The sequence below is a fragment of the Diplotaxodon limnothrissa genome, linkage group LG17 (assembly GCF_057381915.1).
Source record: "Diplotaxodon limnothrissa isolate DT_005_m linkage group LG17, D_limnothrissa_male_GT1.1, whole genome shotgun sequence".
In the NCBI taxonomy this organism is placed as follows: Eukaryota; Metazoa; Chordata; class Actinopteri; order Cichliformes; family Cichlidae; genus Diplotaxodon; species Diplotaxodon limnothrissa.
The window spans coordinates 1,216,957-1,237,788 of NC_140612.1; the positions used below are offsets into that span (position 1 = coordinate 1,216,957).

Here is a 20,832-nt window from a genome sequence, read left to right on the forward strand (position 1 = left end):
TTCCTTCCAGTGCTTTGCATTCATCACACAATGAGGAGATAGACGGACAAATGCTGCCAAGCTTCGTTTTACAGAAATGCAAACGATGGAGGACTTTGAACTGTGTAAGTTGTAATCTGGCATTTCATTGGCCCATCAAGCGTCTCTGCTTCCATGTCCTTAACCAAGCATCTCTGCTGTGGTGCTGTAAGTGTACAACGTGTAGTAAACTGGCTGATTAGGCGTTGATAATAAAAGTCACTGTGAGCAGGGGGCTGATCCAGATGGGAGAAAGACTTTAACAGAATTCCTGATTTGTAAATAAATGAGCAGAGCAGGAATTCAGACTGCAGCTGAGCAAATGAAGCTAAACATCTGTCGATGTAGAGGTGCTTAGTAGTGTGAAGACCTAAATCTGACCAGTGCTTATGTCCATCAAAAGAAAGGTGGGCAGGGGACTTTAACCAGATTGTTTAATAGTGAGAGGAATGGAGAAGAAGTGTACTGCTGCCAGTCTGCAAGAACAAGTGTGATGTGCAGAGCTGCTGTAACTACAGAGGATAGATCTGAGCCATAACGTAACGATATGGGGAAAAGGTTAGAGGAGTTAGAGGAGAGGGGATCGTCAGCGAGCCACAGTTTGGCTTCATGCTGAGTGAAAGCAGTACAGAGAGAGAAGGCCACAATGAGTTTCACTGTGTCTTTGTGGATCTAGAGAAAGCAGACAATAGGCTGCCAAGAGAGGAACTGTGATGCTGCAGGAGGAAGTCAGAGTGGCAGAGAAGCATGTGAGCGTGGTGGAGGACACGTATGACACAGCGTGCAGGACAAGATGTGGTGAGGTGTGGGGGAGTGACAAGTGGCTCCAAGATGGGGATGGGCTTACATCAGGGGTTGGGCCTTTTTTGTTGCTGTGGTGACTGACAGGCTGACTGATGAGGTGGAGGAGGCTCACAAACAACCTAATGCTCTGTAGTGACAGTATGCAGCAGGTGGAAGAGAGCTGGAGAGGGGGTGGAGACAGGAGGTTAACTTCCTGGGGTCAACCATCCACAAGAAAAGTGAAGAAGAGAGTGCAGGCAGGGTGGAGTGGGTGGAGATATGTCAGGAGTGATTTGTGACAGAAGGATAGCAGCAAGAGTGAAAGGGAAGGTTTATAAAAGGGTAGCCAGATGTGCAATGATGTAACAGGAGGCTGAGCTGGGATGTGCAGTGACCAGGAGGAGAAGCTGGAGCAGTTTGGAGACGAGCATGAGATACTGTGGACGTGTGCACGAGGAGGGAGCGTGGATATAGTGAACATCACACAGCTGCTCCAGGTGCTGCAGGAGAAACTGAGAGTTTGTTGAACCTGACGGTGAGGACGTTAGAGTCATGGACTCTGTCACCCTGGCAACAGGCTCCGTTTCCTCATCTCAGGGTTAGATTCAGGGCAAAGCCCAGCTGTGCAGATGACCACAAACTAATGTCAGATAGAGCAGCACTGACCTGAATATGGACTGCATGACACAGCTGCACACGGAGTGTGAAGGAGGTGAAACAGCATGAAGATAACGCAGATCTACGTCTTACATATTTTAAACGAGATGCACAATTAAGTGACCAAAGCAGGTTTTCACACTGTTTTTAGACGGAGCTGTTAGGATGAAAGGTCACTGTGGTGTTGCAACCTCACACTGAGGAAGCAGTTTTTCTATATGATGTGCATGCACAGAGGAAAAGAGGAGGCCAACCTGAAGCTGTGCTTGTTTTGGGTACAAGTGCATGCAGCATGAGGTTAGCAGAGTCTACTTTGCAGCACCTAATGCACACACTCCCACTCGTATTTGATAGGCTGCATCTTTGCTTGTTGTTCTTCACATTATGCATGCTGAAGGGCCCGCGCTGCGATTGTTTGGCAATCTCAATTTGATGAAATGAAGACACTTAACATGGTCTTGCTGAAATGAGCGCGTCCTCCCTGACAAAGCTGACATCTGAACATACGATGAACACACGAGCAGATCAGGTCCTTACACTCAGAAGTCGCACGGCTGACAAGTTTCTCCGACTTACTGAAGAACTAAACTCTTTGTTTGCTACAGATTTGGGGCAGAGGTGATGTAAACTCTCGGTCTCCTTTCGATAACCTTGGGGTAACCTTTGACCCTGCTTTCGCTTTGCGTGATCATGTGTAATCTCTGTTGTTCGTGGGTTTAGGTCATCACACCTGCTTCTACGTACTCTCACGTCACACCAGTGACCCAGCGGCACTGACTCACCACCGATTCCATTTTTCATTAAAGATTCGAGTAACTTTCAGAGCTCTTCGTGGACAGGCAGCACCTTTGATCAGCTCCCTGAGGTCATGTGATCAGTGCCTGCTGGCTGTGCATCCCATGAGGCTGAAAGGTAAAGCAGACAGAGCTTTTCTAGACTGTCGAGCTCTGTTGGGATCTGTGGACTCGGTGGTCTCTCTGAAAAAACAGCTAAAACTCAGCTGGTCAGACTTAACTTTTTGTTTTGCAGCACTTTGTGATGTTTGTCCTGAAAGATGCTCTACAAATAAAACCTTTATCTCCAAAACCTGAGGGTGCCTTAAAGCTGCCACGCAGACCTGCTGGTGCCTCTCTTCTTTAGTTCAGAGGATGTTTTCCACGGCGTGTTTCTGGATCATGTCCACTTCTTTCCATAATAGAATTTTAACCTACATTTGCGACAGTGATTTCTGAGCCAGTGCAGTAATCTCTATGAGAGAATCATGGCTGTTTTAAGGCAGCAGCTCCTGAGGAGCCAAAGATCGCTGACATCCAGTACGGACTTCGGTTTTGTGCCCGATGTTTCTCCACATTCTGAGATCGCTCCGTAATTACAGACGTGCTGTTTTGGGCACTGGTGAAACTTTGATTCCTGTCGATGGTCTTTTTTACCCAATAATGTTTCATTAGATACAAAATATCCCCTCAGCTGTTCACTTTCAGTACCACCTACTGTTTCACACATTTGTTGTTCCCGTCCCAACTTTTGTGAGTCGATATTTGTCATGAGAGAGTAATTCTAATCTAAACTAGTGCTTCTCATATAATGTTGAAGGAGGTTCGGTCTGTTAAAGTTAATCATGCTGAGAGAAGGAAGCTTCCTGAAGCCCTGGGAAGGTGTTTTGTAGGATATAAGGTCCGTTACTGGAAACTTTACCTTGGACCTGGAATTCTACACTTTGAAGGTAATAAACATTTAAGACTGAATGCCACTGACATACCAGGACACTGTTACGTGCACTAGAGTTAGATTAAAAGAAAAACGTTCCAAATAATGGTTTTAAAGAATGCATGAGAGACATTTCCATCACAGATGGATGCAAATGTGCCGGGGAACGATCCTCCCCAAGCCTGAAGTTTACGGGTATCAGAGGGAGAGTCTCAGTCTGACTCCTGTTTGTTGAGAGATGCTGTTTTGGACCTGACTTTCATTATTAGACTCTGTGGGAGTTTGTCAGCTCCATCATGTTTCCCACAATGAAATCCAATCGCTTATTTGTCCACTGCACTGTCCTGTAAGCCCCCTCCCTCCACGCAGCAGTGCACACTGGTGAGCAGCCATGTCAAACAAACTGCACCGAGAGGCTCGGACAGAGACAACGGGCCGCTCGGACAAACTCGCTTGTACACAATCTCAAAACAAACAATGCAAATACTGAGCAAGCCAAGAGGACGCTAACCTCACAACATGGGAAACTGTTTGCGTTTCGATTCTTCACAGAGCTTCTGCTTGAAACCCAGGACAACACCCTGATCTGAAGGTTATTTCTGAGTCTGGATACGCTGGTAAACGATGTTTGTTCATATTTTGGAGGGGTTAAGTCAGGCTGGTCCTCATGGGAAGCACCAAAGTGTATTCAGGGACAGCTGGAGAGGCTGCACTGGGCCTTGTGCTGATGTAACATGAGCTTCACTAGGGGGCAGCAATCATTAGACTACCACAGGGTGGCTGGTGTTGGCTCAGTGAGAAAAGCTAGAAACACTGTAAAACAAAGAATAATATGTGACACGGCAGCTTCACCTGTTAGTTTAAAGGCTGTAGGAGGGAGAATCCACACGGTGTGGACTGTTTCACTGCAGGGGATGACCCCACGCTGCTCGGCTGGAACCCTGTTTTTGTATCACGCGCCGCGAGGAAGCAGAAACACGCACGCTCAGAGAGGCCGCACAGTGAGCTGCAGGTGGTGTGTGTTTGTGTACCCAGGCCTTCAGCTCAGTGACTTCGCCTCCGTCTGCTCAGGCGATGAATTTGTTTTGCATCACAGGCCGTCGCACTCCAGAGCCGGGACACTGCAGCATCGAGGGTCTGTTTATGGACCAGTGCATCCGAAAGGTGCGCTCAGCATTTAAACAAACACGCTTACAGAACTGCGTGTGTCTGTTTGGGTTTATGCTTCTCCACATTTAAGTCACAAGTGGTGCTTACACACAAAAGAGGCAAAAGACATTCACACCAAAATCACCCAACCAGAGTCGTTGAGTAAAAGCTGTGACTGATCAGTGTGAAGTGAACTGTTCAAAGGAATTCAAGGAACACGTTTGTAGCAACGGTCAGTTAAACTTGTGGGATGTTGATGTGATCGGTTAGGTATCAGTTAATGAAATAAAGAACAGGGGGAACAATGAGGCAACCCCTGAAACAGCCATGCTCCTGCAGGTAGAGGACACTCGTGCTGGGTTCCTCCTGGCTTCATGGTGAGAGCATGCAGGCAGCTCCTGGAGGATGAAGGAATTAATACTGAAACATAAAGGTCATCTGATGTCTCCGTGTTGCACCTCAGACTGTCTGTGTGCTCCATGATGGGCAGAGCTGGGAATGATGTGGACTCATTCTACGTCCATGTCAGTACAGAGATCCAGCACGACTGGATTTGTCCTGTTTTTGAGCAGAGCCTGACACGGTGAGTGCTGTTAGGTGACCGTCATCAAAAGCAGGTTTTCTTTGGTAATGTGTGCGTACGCTGCAGTTTAGAGTGATGCTAGCAAGCAAAAAAAGTAGATGAATCCACAGCCACACACTCACGACTTCCTCCTGTTTCAGTAACGTTTGTTGGAACATTGCAGGGTCCAGTGCTTTGTCAGGCTTATTTTTGTGCATGAATCAGTGCGACTCGATTTATTAAGAAGAATAAAAGCATAAAGACAAGCTACAGTGTTTCCTTTTAAACCTGAACACTGAGCCACTCCCATTCACCTCTGCAGTGCTAACTTGAACTCATGAATGCAATGAAGTCCTTAATAACACGACACTTAAGTGAAACAGCTGAAAAGCGACTTCTACGAGGATCCATAAAATCCTCTGTGGCTGTGATGAGGCTGCTCAGATATGGTAACCACGTCCATTTATCAGCACTGTGGTTAGCTGTCTCAATCCCACAGCTCATGTGATCATCTCCGTGGAAAGACAAAGCTACGGCTCTATGCTTACAGCTCTGGAGCTCCAGTGCATTTGAAATGTTGCTTTTTAAGGACCACTGTTTGAGCCCAGTGTAGTGACACTTATTAGTTTTACTGTTTATGCAACTGTTCAAAGCTTCATATTATCAGCGGACATCGAGATCTTTGATCAGTTGAGCACATGTTTGGATGAGTTTCAAAGACAGCAGCTCCTTTAAAGCTGCCCTGTGCCATTCTGGGCAGCGACACAGTGCATCTTCTCATATTTGCTAATTGCAGCTTAAAACAAAAGTGAAGACAGCTCCTGCCCGGGAGATCAAACCAAGTGGGAAGCCTGTGTTCAGAGTCCAGTGGGGCCGATTCGCAGGCTGCTGTCACACACCAGAAAACTCTTACATAAGCGTGTCAGAGCCAGTAAACAGTGGCTTGTTTTCTCAGCCAGTCTGACTGATAAATGAGTTACTGCTATCTGCCTACATGGGGGAATTTCAGGGACCACTGTGTCATCACAAAGCAGTTGCTGTTGGTGCAGACTGTGGGTGAAGGTTAGAGCAGATTCAACATGCACTATTTAATAGGGATGACTTAACCTCAGCTCTGATTACAGGAGGTGAAAGGTCAGAACGTCCCTCACCTGACTGCAAGATGGTACAGTGAAATGTTTAAACCATAACCTGAGCAGACACATCTTCTCACAGATGGATGAAGGAGTCAGCTGTAGCTCGTTCCAAGGCTTCGGCTCTGATGGTGTTATAACACGATCACAGCAGGGCTGAGCTGTAAGGGGATACTGCTGAGGGTGCGAAGCTGGCAGCTACCTCTAATGAACCTGTCTTAGTGAATATCACTCTACATAAGCCTCACAGTGCACTTCAGGCGGGGATCACACAGCACATTATAGCCCAAACCCAGCAGAAACATCCAAGTCATGCTTCCAACCATGTCTCCAATGTTCTCCTTTTGAGTTTGCCTGTTGAGACCAGTGGTGCCAACCAGTACTCCTCTCAAACACTCTTTATTGCTGACGGTCTCCTTACAGCAGCTTTTGTTAAGGGTGGAATATGTTAAGTGTCAGTTGAACACTCAGTTCTTGAAGGTGATGTACTGGAAGTGAGTAAAGGATGTGATCAGCTTCTTACATGCCCCGTGCCACAGCTGCCCCGGGCTCAGTGAGGCACAAGAGGACCAAAAGATGCTCCATGTGCTCCGATCCAACAAAAGAGTTACTGTAGCCCAGATTACTGGAAAACCTCAAGAAGCACACACAGCTGGACCAGTAAAGAAGCTGATGGACTCCAGTCAATCACATCTTTCTATCAGGGCGATATGTGACATTCACAAACGTATGCAGGCAGCGTGGGGCTCTGGACAATGTTCTGCTGTGATCACACTTTGAAATGTACCATCTTCCTAAACACCTTTATGGCAGTAGCCTCTTCCAACGTGAGGATATGCTCTACCTCACCGCAAGGAAATCAGAAATGGTTTCACAATCGAGACAAAGATTTCAGTGTCTTCACTTGGCCTCACAAGTCCCTAAATGTTAATGAAATTGAGCATCTGTGGGATGTACTGCAGAAACACGACCAATTCATTACGGGGGCAGGACAAAACAGGCTGTGGAAGAGAGCCAGGGAATAATAATACCTGATGAATAAACACAGAGAGTGAGAAAACTGGATGAAGAAGAAGCACTCCCCAGCAGTCTAGGCAAACTGTGATGTAACTAAGGGAGGATTCAGGGTCACCTGGTCCAGCCCTAACTATATGCTTTAGCAAAAAGGAAAGTTTGAAGCCTAATCTTGAAAGTAGAGATAGTGTCTGTCTCCTGAATCCAAACTGGAAGCTGGTTCCACAGAAGAGGGGCCTGAAAACTGAAGGCTCTGCCTCCCATTCTACTTTTAAATACTCTAGGAACAACAAGTAGGCCTGCAGAGCGAGAGCGAAGTGCTCTAATAGGGTGATATGGTACTACAAGGTCATTAAGATAAGATGGGGCCTGATTATTTAAGACCTTGGGGGAGTTTTTCCTTCCTACTGTTGCCAAACTGCTTGCTCATAGGGGGTCATATGATTGTCGAGTTTTCTCTGTATGTGTTGTTTTAGGGTCTACTTTACAATATAAAGCGCCCTGAGGTGAATGTTGGGTTCTATATAATTAAAATTGAACTGACTTGAGCAGAGAGGCAATGAGGAGAGGTCAGTATGGGAGACACTGGCTCCTTTAATCCTCTAATCTGGGCATCTGAGCTGTGTGCTCCTTGTTCCTGCATATGTTTGATCAGGTTCCCGTCTTCTCCCTAAGTGCACATCCCTGTTTGTTAGTTTAACGCGTGTTTCTAAGTTGGCAGTAGATGTGTGTGCCTGTGTGCTTGGCCTCCTCTGTGTGTCAGCCCCCTGATGGACCTGTCCAGGGTGTAGCTTGGATAGGCCGCAGCCCCTCGGTGACACATAACTGGATAAAGTAAGCGGTTAGAAAATAGATGGAAACTCGTGGCTTATGATTACAGTGCAGGAGAGTCATAGAGTCAGCTGGAGTCATCTGATTTTCCTGTGTGATCTTTGACACTGAAAGCCTTGTGGCACAACGTGCTGTTGTTCTCTTGACATTTCGAGTCTTTTCAAGATTTATCTACTTACTATGAAACTGGACATGACATATTTAAAGCTTCTCTTTTTAAAACCCCAAGAAATGAAAACCAACTTTATTCTCATGACTGAAAAAGCATTAAAAATAAGAACAGACAGTAGAAACAAAAGCAATGACGGCGTGCTAACCACAAGTACAGGGATGATTCGGGCAGGAGTCTTTAGCACACATTTTTCAGGATTTGTTTCGCAGTATTTCATGTTTTCCACAAACATGTCATGATGTCCAGCTTGTGTCTTCAGAATGAAACATTTTGCATCCAGAGAGAAGATTCTACACGCTGAGCTGGAAGCATTTGCAAAAAGCAGCTATGCGCACTCTTTCTGTCCAAGTGCTTATTGTGTTCTTCTGTGTCCGTGTTTATTTAGATGCAGAGGTTATGAGCCTGAGAGGATTCTGACATCAGCAAAAGGGCGAAACAACAAACATTACATCTCCGAATTCCTCGCGGAGTCTCTGCTTTTTCTGCCCTGTCTCTGTCTTTACGTGGATGCTCTCATCGCGCCTTCTTGGAAACGAAAGTTGCGCCACTGCCTCTGAGGCAGCATCAGGTGTATGAATTAGCATCAGGCCGACAAAGAATAGTAGGAGGGGACTTGGACACGCACAGCAGTCCTGCCTCATGAGGTGGAATAATCTCCACAGGATTCATCTGAGTCATTCTGCAGAGTTGTAGGATGCATGTTCAGACTTGTGACATAGAACTGGAAGAGATTACAAAATACAACCGAAAATTACAGCATCTGCCGAATAACCCAAATAAAACCACGCGTGCTTCCTACCAGGAACAGACACCAGCAGCAATAAAGTGTGTGAAGGAAATATTCACGTGTGGAAAACGTGTTAGTGCCGCTTCGATAGCCTGACTCACCAGCGAAGCGGAGAGTCTGAAGATTCCCGCATCTCCTTCTATCTGCTTCACACACGCGGGCTGAGGCGGTGATAAGGTGAAGAGGAGGGTTTGACTGCTTGAGAAATTCATGCAAACGTGAGGCATTTTCCTGCGCGTGCACGTGGTGGATTATGATAGATGGAGTTGTGGGTGATGTGTTAGTGCTGGTTACTTGTTAGCTCACAGCTGTGCGTTAAGTTCACGGTGACACTTTTATCTTTGAAGTACTGATAGCAGATGTTTAACATAAAGGTGTCTGGTGTTCAGCTTCTAGGACCTTTAAAGCTGAGGGCTCTGTTCTTCGTCACATCCAGCAGCATCTTTTATACAAGGACATGAGAACTGGGGCTCAAATACAAGCGAGCGCTTCTTGTGATTTTCGTTGATAAAGGATTAGCAGTGGGATGGGTTTGTGCACCATATCAACGCTGGATTTCCCGGGTTTAGCATATTATACCCTCCCAGCACCTTTCTGAAAATTGCCCACCAGGAATAGAGGCAGTGAACTCCGCCTTCTCAGTATTTAAACCCACAATATCACCCGGAGCTCAGAGAACCGGAGAACTTGATCTTGACCAACACGTTTGGATTCGTGGGAACTAAATCCTCCCTCTGAGCTCTAATTGCCTAAAAGGTGAGACTAGTCTTTGCTTCTTTTAAGTAAAATAAAAACAAATATAAAACAGCAGGCAGGACTTCACGGTGACTTTATGGATTTTGCCGTTTTGGGACATTTTTTCAGCATAATGTAAAGTTCTTGGTGCATCAGTTTGACTGGTGCTATGAGTAGACGTTCACACTGTCGTGCTTTTTAAAATATATGTTGGTTTTATTAGCAGCAGATTGACCCATTATTTACTTTCCCCCTAAAGGTTCCATCTGCAGTCTCCAATCCGCCCATCTTGGACACATTATCACACTTTTTATTTATTTATTTATTTATTTTTCCCTCCCACTCCTGGGATTTAACCTTCACCCAGTCCGTCACTTCGCCCCCTCCTACCCAGAAAGAGGGTGTAAAGTTGGAGTCGGCCCGGAGATGCGGTTCTTTTTCCCGCTGACTGTGTATTGCATCAGCCTGCTTTCCCTCCAGCAGGCTTTGCCGGCTGAGGAGAGACCGGGCACGAACAGGTAGGACACACCGCTACGCTGCTGCTGTATTAGTGCTACTTTAGTGCCTACAGAGCAACTCTGCTGTCTGAGAGGAGCGAAGAAGGCAGCTGGAGCCGCTGAAATCTTGCTGTTCATAGCTGCACTGCATCGGGCAGAAACATCAGCGTCGTTAACGCGTTTCAATGGACTGTAACGTCGTCACTTTCCCGTCGTCGTTTAGTTCAAACACTTCTCACTGTTTTTATTCGCGTCATATTCTCGCTGGGAACGTTTTTCTAACAGAGATAAATAACGTGCTCTAAAGTTCACAATAAAGACACGCTGATATTTACTCTTCTGTGAGTCTGACGCACACTGCGAAACTTGAATCACGAGGGTTGGTGTGTGTAAACGCGTGTCAGCCTGACAGTAGATAGTGGACACTTGAAGGCTGTGGCTTTATCTTTGCTGCTCCACATCCACACGGAGTGTATCTCGGTCAAAGCCCACAGAAATCCACAGAGCTGCGTGAGTTCAGTGTTTTTAGAAGGCGAAATGATCTTTGCAGTTATGAAGGAGATGATGAGAAATTACACCTGAGCTGTAGGTGACCTTTGACCTACATTTAACCCTGCCACTGAAACATGACTAAAGTGAGTTAACTGCGCCTCAGCTTGTTTTCTATAAACAATTCAGATGTTTCTAAAGCCCCAAACGTCGCCTTAGTCCCAGCTCTTCTTGCCTTATGTCTCGGTGTCACATGATGAACCACTGACATATGGGCTTTTGTTTGCTTTGGTCTCCCTGACATCAAGCAGGGAAAATGTCATTTCCAAAGGTGGGAAAACCAGTTTGTCATTCTGAATAGCCCAGTCGTAGACACCATCACGGGTCATTGTAAAGGATATTGTGAGGGGATGAATGGCACCTGTACTTTTCCACTCTTTTGGTGTCAGAGCAGGATCTCATTAGACACGAGGCAGCAAACAGACGTCCACCCGGTCAGAGGCAGGGAGCTCGTCACAGTGGCAGTAAGTGTGCCGGGTTGCATAGTTGAGGATGAGGTACAGTGAAGGGCGACCTCTTCTGGTTGGGTGTGGAGCCGTAACTCTGTGCCAGCGCTGATTCTGCAGTTTTAAAGCGAGCGCCGTGGAAGAAGCTGCTGTTTCCCATGATGTGAAAACGCACTTGAATCTAACCCAGTGTAAGAGGATCCGAGGGTGGAACTTTCCTCCAGGTGGGAAAGCGCTCCTGTGGCCGTCTCTGTCATCTGGACAAACGGCTGCTGCTGAAACCCAGAGAAGAGGGGGGGGGGGCAGCTCTGTTTGCACCTGGCCGGCTCCCCCATCAGTCCTCTGCTCCATTACAAATGTTCAAGGCTGCAGTTCCAGCTCCGTGTAGTTAATTAAACATTGTTTTATTGCCTTAAAAAAGCTGATAACAAAACAAGAACAGTCACATTTCCTCATGACTTCTGTCTTTTAGACTATCTCAGATAAATGGACTCCCGAGTGTCTGCAGCTGAGCACTGCAGGTACTGTGGAGGAGGTCTGAGCTGTTGTTGACCACTTACAGAGACGTGCAGGTGAAAGGAAAGAGTCTGGGCTCTATCGTGCTGTAGACCTCGACTGCGACACCCTCCTAATGCATCCTGTTCGGTTCCTGTCACCAGCTGACAGCATGATAACAGCAGACACCACCACTTCACATGTTTTTGTCTGTTGGACTCTTGAGCTCAGATGTCTGTCATTCCTTCCACGTCCTGTGTTTGTGTCCATATTGTCTCCCTGTGTCCTGATATGGACACAGAGAGATGTAACAATGCCAAGCAGGCGCTTTCCAAACGAGGAGAAATTGTTTGTTAAGCATAAGACGGCAACACATACCCCTCATTATCATTTTACATAACATCTTTTTTGTAGTTGAAAATAGTCTGCAGCCAGACAAGTTAAACATGGCTTTAGGAGTGAAGCGGCTTTAGGTCCAGATTCTGGAAGTGGGAAGCAGCTCATTGCTTGCAGACTGAAGACTCTGAAGCTGGTTTGCGGTCAGGCTTTTGTTCGATGGCCCCGGCTTTGTCTGGATCAGCCTGTGTGCATAAGTTGGGCTGCAAGTTTGTCTGAACATTTCAGGGCCGAATTGTCGCGTTTTCACCGAGCACCAACATGACTATCAGAGAAAAACACCTCACAGAGCATGGCCGGAGCCTTTCTGCTGTTTCTTGGTTTGGGGTCCAGACATTTGATGTTTCGATTCTGAGCATCTCTTTAAACCACCTTTATTCCTCTGGGATGATTTCAAATTTAGCGCCTCAACCCAGGCTTCTTCTTATGCGTCTACTTTGATTTGCAGCCTGTTGTAAACACTGAACTTGCTCAGGGCTGGTGTGGAGTATGTGTAGAGTACAAGCACATCAAGGTAAATCTGCACAAGCACAGGCTGAAGTTGAGAAGGCTGCCGGCAGGAATTCCGCTGTGGATTAATGTCTAAGACCTAAATTCCAACGTTCGCATCCTTAAAGAGCAGGTTTCTGCTCACACAGAGAGCCGCTGCACATGAATGCACTGTACGTCATGTAAGAGTAGAAGACATGCATGTAAGAGGATCAGTGTGTGGTTTAAGTTCCTCAAAAGGCATTTGGAAAATAAAAGCAGCTTCTGAGGGGAAGAGAAACCACCCTTTTGTCTTGTCTACATCCATCAGAATTATGTGGTTTGTGAACTATAACTTGGCATCTGTCAGTTCATGTAATTCACCGGCTGGAGTTTATTCAGAGGCCAAAAAGGCTTGAACAATAGAAATTACAGCCCAGGGTTAGAAAGCTGGAAGTGCCCAGCTCGTTTCATTGAGACAGAGATTTCTGTCAGCTTTCGCTCCTCATCCTCGGATGGCTGATTCCCTTTGAAACATCTGTAAACGTGTACGTTTGAAACGTAGTGGGTTTAAATCTGAAGTGTTGGGATTACTGCGGGCCAATCTTAGGAAGGCTCAGGGTTGGGTTTATGTTTCGTTTCCCCTCCATGAGACCTGTGGCTGGAATTTAAGATTAGACTATGACTTGCAGGGAGGCCAAATCTGCTCAGAGACTTCAGCCCAGATTTGACTTCCTAAAACAACTAATACAGCTCGTCGTCATTAATAGAGAAGAAAAGGAAACACGGCTGATCTACAGGTACTGGCTTCACCTTTAATCTAACTGTTAGGTCCTATGAAATCATCAGCCAAATGTGTCTGAAAGCCATAAACTTGGGATATTGCAACACATCAGAAACCAGAAGCCCGGACGTCTTTGATTTCCTGCCAAACACAAAGGTCTCCTTCACTGTATGACTGGTTAGACTGCAGGGAGGTCAGGCATTGTTCCAGCTGCAGGTGATGTTGGCCCAACCAAAATGCAGCGCTTGTTCCCCGGCACATATTTATTTTTCAAGACCATTAACTAAGTGCACCAGGTGCTCCGATGGTTTGCTCGGGAATCGGAGGCACTGCTGTCATTGATCACAAGGCTTTTCCTACACTGCGGTGCGTTGCTCCATAATCCCCTTTACCTCATTAATGCGCACAATAAACAGAGCTGGATTACTGACCAGGAAAAGCAAGGGGGGGTTGCCATGGGGTACCAGATGCTTTTCTTAGATGTGAGGCAGTTATTATTGCCTACATCACTGCAGCACCTTAACGTTGCACATGGCAGCTGCATGAGTGTATTTTTCAGCCCCAGTCAGAAAAGATTGATGTTCTTATGCTAAACTTTTGACCTCCTGGATCCAGGATACAAACAGAAAGAGTCATGAGCACCACAGATTACAGCTGCTATAGACTCGCATCAGTCACATCCATTATCACTGCTGTGAAAACCAGCCTGAAACAATGAAAATGCTGTGGGTTACAGTAAGTATCCGTATGGAAATATACAAACTATACATCCTGTCATTGGGTTGTGTAAATGCGTTTATGAGATCTGTTGTGGGGCCACCGCTGCAGCTATGCAAATAAGCTTTAAGCGTTCACCGTGCAGACCATGTGGGTGTAACTTGATGATGTGGCACTGTGGCAGACTGCGGCCTGTCCTGGAAATAGTGCTTTCCTCCGTCTGCGGCCTACCATTATGCAACTATTTATTCAGCCATCGCCACTGTTGGATAGCAGGTCCTCTAAAGGCGACCGGCTCTGCCAACAGTGAGCCAGCAGCTGCACTTAGCGTCTCTGGGAGGAGTCTCAAACCAACCACAGGCTGTGAAGTCTTGGAGAACTCAGCAGGGAGTGTTCATGAGAAGATAACACGAGTTAGCGTTTCACATGTGGAAGACACGTTTTATAATTAAAATGGTGAAACATTTTTCCATCTTTGCTTCGAAAGGCGAACACGAAAGATGGATTCATTCTAATCCTAAATGTAAACCTCTGGCAAAGATTCCACCTTTTTTAGTTCATCCAGGCACAACATGATGTTAAGCCCAGTGTCACAGCAAAATATTTATCCTGGCAACTTTGGGAAATGAAAATTGTGGCTTTAACAGATGTAGCTGACACTGTGACGCCAGATATTCTTCACCAAACAGCGATCTTATCCCAAACCTTACTGGTGCCAAAGCAAAACCAAGCAGTGAGAAACACCAGTATTTCACAACAGGCTGTAAAACCAAAGAGAAATCACTTTGATAGTCACACAGAGGGGCAGTCCAGCAGGTAACGGGTACAGAAATACGAAGGCACCTACATCCTTTATTTGTACAAGCACCGCGTCGTGTGTGGACCAACATAGCTATTCCACAGTCTGAAATGTGACCGAGCAGTCATTGTTTCTTTTTACTTCTCTCGGGATTTTGAGTCACACCGTGCTACGCAAACATGGCGCTAACAGGTCAGCGAAGGAGCCACTGTTTTTGTCAAACAAAGAACAGATGGCGAGTCGGCCACTGCTGTTTGCTGAAAATGTCTGAGCCAGTGGTCCGCCACACTGCACACCTTAACACATCATTTAGTGTCATGTGTATTCTCACGAGCCTGTTTGTACAGATGGACCAATCACACAAGAGGTGCTGTCCATCTTGCCAATAGTTTCTGAGAAAGTGTGTGATTTTTTACATTTTACATGTTGGATGGGGTGATCCTTTACAACTTTCATGTTTGTAGCTTAACTTGGCCTGTGAAGGATATAGATGCTGAAGGATGCTCTGTGCGGTGTTCAGAAGCTAGCATAAAATGTTTATTTACCAAATTGCACCTATAATTAGATGTCCGCAGAATTAGCATTGCCCTCGATCGTGCTAACAGTCGTGGCAGTGATTGGCACAGTTGATATTTTTGGAATTTTCTGGACAAACAGAAACTCCTGACGGCTTAGCTAGTTCTAGTTAGCACAAATTAGCATGCTAGCTGCAAAACTGTCTCGTGAACTCGTCACAATTCTACCTGCTGAGAATATAACACATTAACTTCTAGCTTACACTTTTAGTTATGTGTAGCTGCTAGTATTGCTCTATGTTCTCATGCTATCTTGAGTTGTTTCACGTTTCTGGTGCACTTTCAGTATGAATCCCTCTCACTCCTGTAGAACAGCTTTTCACCCGACATCTCTTTTCTCCTCAGGTTGGATGTTCTCAACAAACTCATTGGCCAGAAAGAGGATAACGCTCCCGCTGCAGAAAGCCAGACTATCAGCACGGTCCCATCTTCACCCTTGAGCCGATCCCCAAACCGGCTGCCTGGATTCATGAAGCAGCGACTGGCATCAGGAGCAAGGACAGCCTCCCCGGCCTTGGCGTGGGTGCGGTCCACCGAGGCTTTGCAGGTTGAGCGACGGGCACCGAGAGCTCGTCGCCATGCCCACTCACGAGGGGGTCACCACAACCATCACCATGCCAAACTGATGCGGGTGGGTTGCGTCCTGGGGACCTGTCAAGTGCAGAACCTCAGCCATAGGCTCTATCAGCTTATTGGCCAAACTGGCAGAGAAGACTCTTCTCCCATTAATCCCAGGAGCCCCCACAGCTTTGGATGACTTCGATAAAACCTCCAAATAGCCACAGCAAGTCTATCTATTGCTCCATTTATTTATTGTTTCTTAATGTATTATTGATAGTTATTGCATTAGAGTTTGATGTAGTACACAACTTTTATTATACCCGCCTTAGATGACTGTTGCTTCTAATTTTTGTGCACAATATATGGATTTAAAACTTTAAATCAGGACTGATTGAATCTTCTTTCAAGCCCCTGAACTGATTTCTCCCACCATCATGAGGAAGTTTGGCTTTGAGGGTTAGTGATGTCTTTCTGAATCTCCCTCTGGAACGTTCAAAAGAAGCCAAGAGATCTCAGGCTGATGTTTAAATCCTGTTAATATAAGAATGAAGGCTTGTCTTCAACACCATCCAGCGGCCTGGTCCTATCTGCCCACTGACCTCCGCAGGAGTGGTTATCCTGCCGCTCACTGATCAAACACTTAAGCCATTAATGTGGATTTGAAGCTGCAGCGTGAGCTGGATTCCTGTCAGAACCAATGTATTCCTAGAGAACTCGTCGGCGACTCAGTGAACCCTTTTACCTCTTTTCTGTGGCCCCCTTTGTCTTAATTTTGGACTCACATGCAATTTCAGATTGAACACTGACACCCCTGGAGCAGGTCGCAAGTTTCCAGTTGCCTCAGAACTGCGAACTCATCATTCAGCAAGACTTTACCACAGAGAGAGGAGAGGGTCAGCTTCTGTTGCTTTGGATGGAATGCAAACAAACGGACTCCCCTAAGTATCGCTTTCAATTTTGAGCTGCACTGGCTGGTTGGCTATCACAGCACAGTGAACGTTGGAGTCATGGATCAGTCCTCTGTCACGCCGCTGCTGCCATTCTCCCTGCAGGGAGAATGGCAGGACTTTGGACTGACAGCCGTTTAATAAACCTAAAGGTTCAGTCACAATGTGAGGGGTGGGAGGGGGCTGGGGGGCTTTCCAAGTCTCCCGCTGTCTGCGGCGCTAAGGTGAAATACGCAAACGTGCAGATATTAAAGGCTTGGCAAATGGTAAAAATGAGCCCATGTTCCCATAGTTACAGTGTTGTCGAGTAGTTGTAACGGAGCGATGTGGACTCTTGGTCTGGACGAAGATGTTCCTGTTGATGTTTCTCAGTAGCTCGATAGTCGCTTTCAGTTCTAGATCGATCTCATGAAACCAAAAACACATTTGACCTTCTTTACGTGCCTTTGGACGTCTTATGGACCAACTGAAGGACTTTTGTGAAAACTGCTGAGTGTGCACATGAGTGCATTTCTTCCTAAATGTTTTCCTCTGTGTTTCATTAAAGTGGAGGCTGTACAAGCCTGCAATCTGCTCATGAGCCAAGTCTTCGATGCCAACTGTGTGAAGTCTTTTTAAGAAAAGTTCAGCTGCATGTTACAGTTGGTAAAACACCCTTAATGTTGATGTGTAATGGGCTAAATGGGTTTAAATTAGTCCTGAGATGATGGCCAAAGGCTTTACGACTACATTGCTGTTTTGTAATGAGGGACCAGAGCAACCAAAATGTTAGGTGTAGCAGTGCCCAGTTTCAAATATGTACACGAAATAGCAAAAACCCAAGTCCTAACATTTCCTCTCACTCTATTTATATTCACGTCCGAAGTGGTGGGCAGACGATGGACTGAAAATAACCGAAGTTTCCTCATCAAGAGTCCTAGAATTGGGTTAAACCTTACAAAAACTGTAAAACATATATTTAATTTCTCTATTCCAAGTCTTTACTATATGTTTGGCTACTCTTTATGTCTTTTTAAAGGATACAGGCCACTGAGCGATATCTGGTTATTACTGACGTTAGTTTAAAATCACCAAATACCTGATAGTACTTGACAAATCGACTTTACAGTGTGCGCTTCTTTTATAGCCTGATGTCTTTCTCCTTTTTTACATGTTTGCATTTAGTCTCTTTTTTTGCTAATCCTGTCTGTAATTGTGGGGGCTGTGAGGTCACAGGTCACAATAATCAGAGGTCTTAACCTGTTCAAAGGCTTGTTGAGGTGCAACTCTCTGCTGTAATGGAGCTAATCAGTGTCTCGTGACCGATCATTAAAAGGCTTTTCAAACGCTAAAACAACCTGGTTGATTTCTGTACTTTCCAGAATGTCTCTCTCTCTCACACACACACACTTCATGTGGGGCTGTATGAGCAAACTGTCCACGACCGCCGATACGTCCGCACAGAGCAAGCATCCAGAGCCAATCAGGCAGGTTAACAGTGTTTCTGTTACAAACAGGCACATCTGGTTTGTTTGCTTGTTTTCCATCTGAGAGACACCCGATCTTCTTTAGATCACAGGAAGCACTTTAAAGCATGTCTGTCCAACGTTTGTCACAACTTGAATTTTGCTCCCTGTAACAGACTTATGAAAAGCCCTGATGTACTTGTGTAAATGTGGCTGTCTGCGAATGTGTTTGAAGATGTCAGTGCCTTCCACGTGGCTTCACCGTGAGCATCATGGGCACCTGTGAATATTTAGATAATCAACCAAAGTATTTAAAAAAGTCATGTATTTAAGTTATCTTTGTATGTTTATGTCTGTGTATCACCAAAGTTGTTCCACTGCTGCTTAAACATGGTAGGAAAAGAAGTCTGAACTGTAGTAAAGTCTTATTGTTACTGTTTTTATTGACTTTTGAAATAAAAGGTGTTCTGTGGAGTGAGTTACAGTATGATCTCTGTGTGTGTGCACTTCTCAAACATGTGAAGACATACGTGATGGTCACGTCAGGCTGTGAAAGTGCCTCTCCAAAATCCCAATTAGGTTAACGAAGTCCACAGCACATATCCACTTTGTGTCGTCGTCCACTCTCCGGATGTTGCAATGGCCTCGACTGGCTGTTCTGACTCATCTGCCCTAACTGAAGTCAATCATTATGGGGGGACAGTCCTTGAGAAATCAGGATATGATCTGATAGCAGCCTGAAGTCGTATGACTGCACAGAGTTAATGAGTCACAAACGGCGGAGGCTGGTCAACAGAACACCAGCTATTGGTTCATTCGGTGCCCAGCTGAGTGGAGGACAGAAAACAGGCAATGAAAGCCTCAGAGCAGCACTTTGACACAAAGATTGGAGGCAGCGTGCACAAGCATCTCTGGTTTGCTCTCGGAGACAGCGTCCTGAGTTTAGCAATAATTCTTAAATGGAAAAAACGAGAGCGGTCCAGAGACTTGATGTGAGCATTAAAAGTCAAAGATCGGTCAAAAACCACCCAGAATTGGACACAACTGTCGTGCTTTGACTTCTGGCAGGTAATCCTACCTCAGAGAATGCTGCCACTGATTCTAGTCCCCTGTAATGGATGGATGATGGATGAAAGGAAGTAACCCTGATCATGTTTGAGGAAAAAGTAGAAAAAGTCTCTATATTGTTATCAGTCTACAGAGGAGACTGTAGAAACCATGTTATCATGTTATGGTTATGTAGCATCAGATCAGATCTAGGGTTCATCCTGCTGGGAGGCTTCAGCAGCCCAGCACACTTCAGCTGGATAAAGGAAAGTGAATGGGTGGATGGGTGGATGGGTGGGTGGCCCTTTATCATGCTGACTGGCTGTAGTTCAGGAGGAGAGGAGGTCATCTACTGTTTGGAAGGCTGGTGGTTCAATTCCTGGCTGCTCCAGCCTGCATACTTGGGTAAGATAGTAACCCTGAGTTGCTCTCTGACAGACTCGTGAATGGTGCATGTTGTATAAAGATGTTTGAGTGCTCTGGCAGAGTAGAAAACCAGTCCATTTGTATGTGTTGTGAGCTCTTCATCTTAATGGTAATGTGCTAACGCTCAAGTTTCCCAAACTGAGGGGACAGCGGGGTCAACACTGGTGCATTTATAAGGCCGTTCAAATTAGAAATACATATTTCTTCTTCCACCATCTGACCCGGGCCTTTCTACGTGGAGGTGTGTCCTCCTGCATGCGCTCTTTCTGGGTACCGCAGCTTCCTTACAGTCCACAGACCTGCAGTCAGTGTGTAAATTGGCCATAGGTGTGAATGGTTGTCTCTGGCTACGTCCACACTGATACGCTTTCGTTTGAAAACACATCGTTTTCTCTGCGTCTTGGCCTCCCGTCCACACTGAGACGCAGCGTTTTTGCTCAAGGAAATCGCAGCGTTTTCAAAACGCTCTCCAAGCGGATACATTTGAAGACGCTGTTTTCGCGTCGCAGTGTGGATAGCGAACCCGGAGCCTTTCTAAAACGATGACGAACGTTAGTCATGTGATGCAGTCATGTGACCAATTAAACACAGATAGCAGAGGGCATTATACAGCAGCTGTTTTGTTTGACAGCCCTGTTAAAGATTAATATCAGTCTGTACGTGCTCCAGAGAGCTTTTCTTCAAATGCTTTTGCAACGTTGTACCTTTGTGTTACTCGCAGCAACAACTCCAGCTCATTGTTAGTTTCTACGTTTCCATTTAAAGAACTCGCTGCTTTTCCTCGACATTCTGCCGCCACGTTTCAAAAGCCGGAAAGTAAATAAGCGGCAGACAGAAATGAGGCAGGCTGAATCTTCTTGCGCTTCACGCATGCGCAGGACTACATGAAGCGTTTTCAGCCGCTTCAATGTGGACGTACAACTCAGTGAAAACGACTGAAAGCGCTGGTGTGGACGCGGCCTCTGTGTTGGCCCTGTAGAGTGCCTAACCTCTGGCCTTCCTGCGAGCCTGACTTTGATTGGCTGAAGAAAATGGATGGATGGATACTTCTTCTCCATGTTTATATTTCCTTCTGTTATCACTTTGCTTCAAAGTTTTATCACCATGTAAAAATCAAATAGCACAGAAGTGC

General features: G+C 45.9%; 1 protein-coding gene across 1 annotated transcript; it reads left to right on the forward strand.

Moving 5' to 3' along the window:
- The first annotated feature begins 9,477 nt into the window (after positions 1-9,477).
- Positions 9,478-18,698, forward strand: adm2a (adrenomedullin 2a). The gene is made up of 3 exons (XM_085376102.1): positions 9,478-9,569; positions 9,808-10,066; positions 15,620-18,698. The coding sequence occupies exons 2-3, from the start codon at positions 9,975-9,977 to the stop codon at positions 16,029-16,031; spliced, it is 504 nt and encodes a 167-aa protein (XP_085232228.1). The 5' UTR covers positions 9,478-9,569; positions 9,808-9,974; the 3' UTR covers positions 16,032-18,698.
- The last annotated feature ends 2,134 nt before the right edge of the window (positions 18,699-20,832 follow it).

Coding starts and splice junctions, on each gene's coding strand:
- adm2a (XM_085376102.1), top strand. CDS start 9,975: ATGCGGTTCTTTTTCCCGCTGACTGTGTATTGCATCAGCCTGCTTTCC. Junction 10,067..15,619: donor GAGAGACCGGGCACGAACAG/GTAGGACACACC, acceptor TTTTCTCCTCAG/GTTGGATGTTCTCAACAAAC.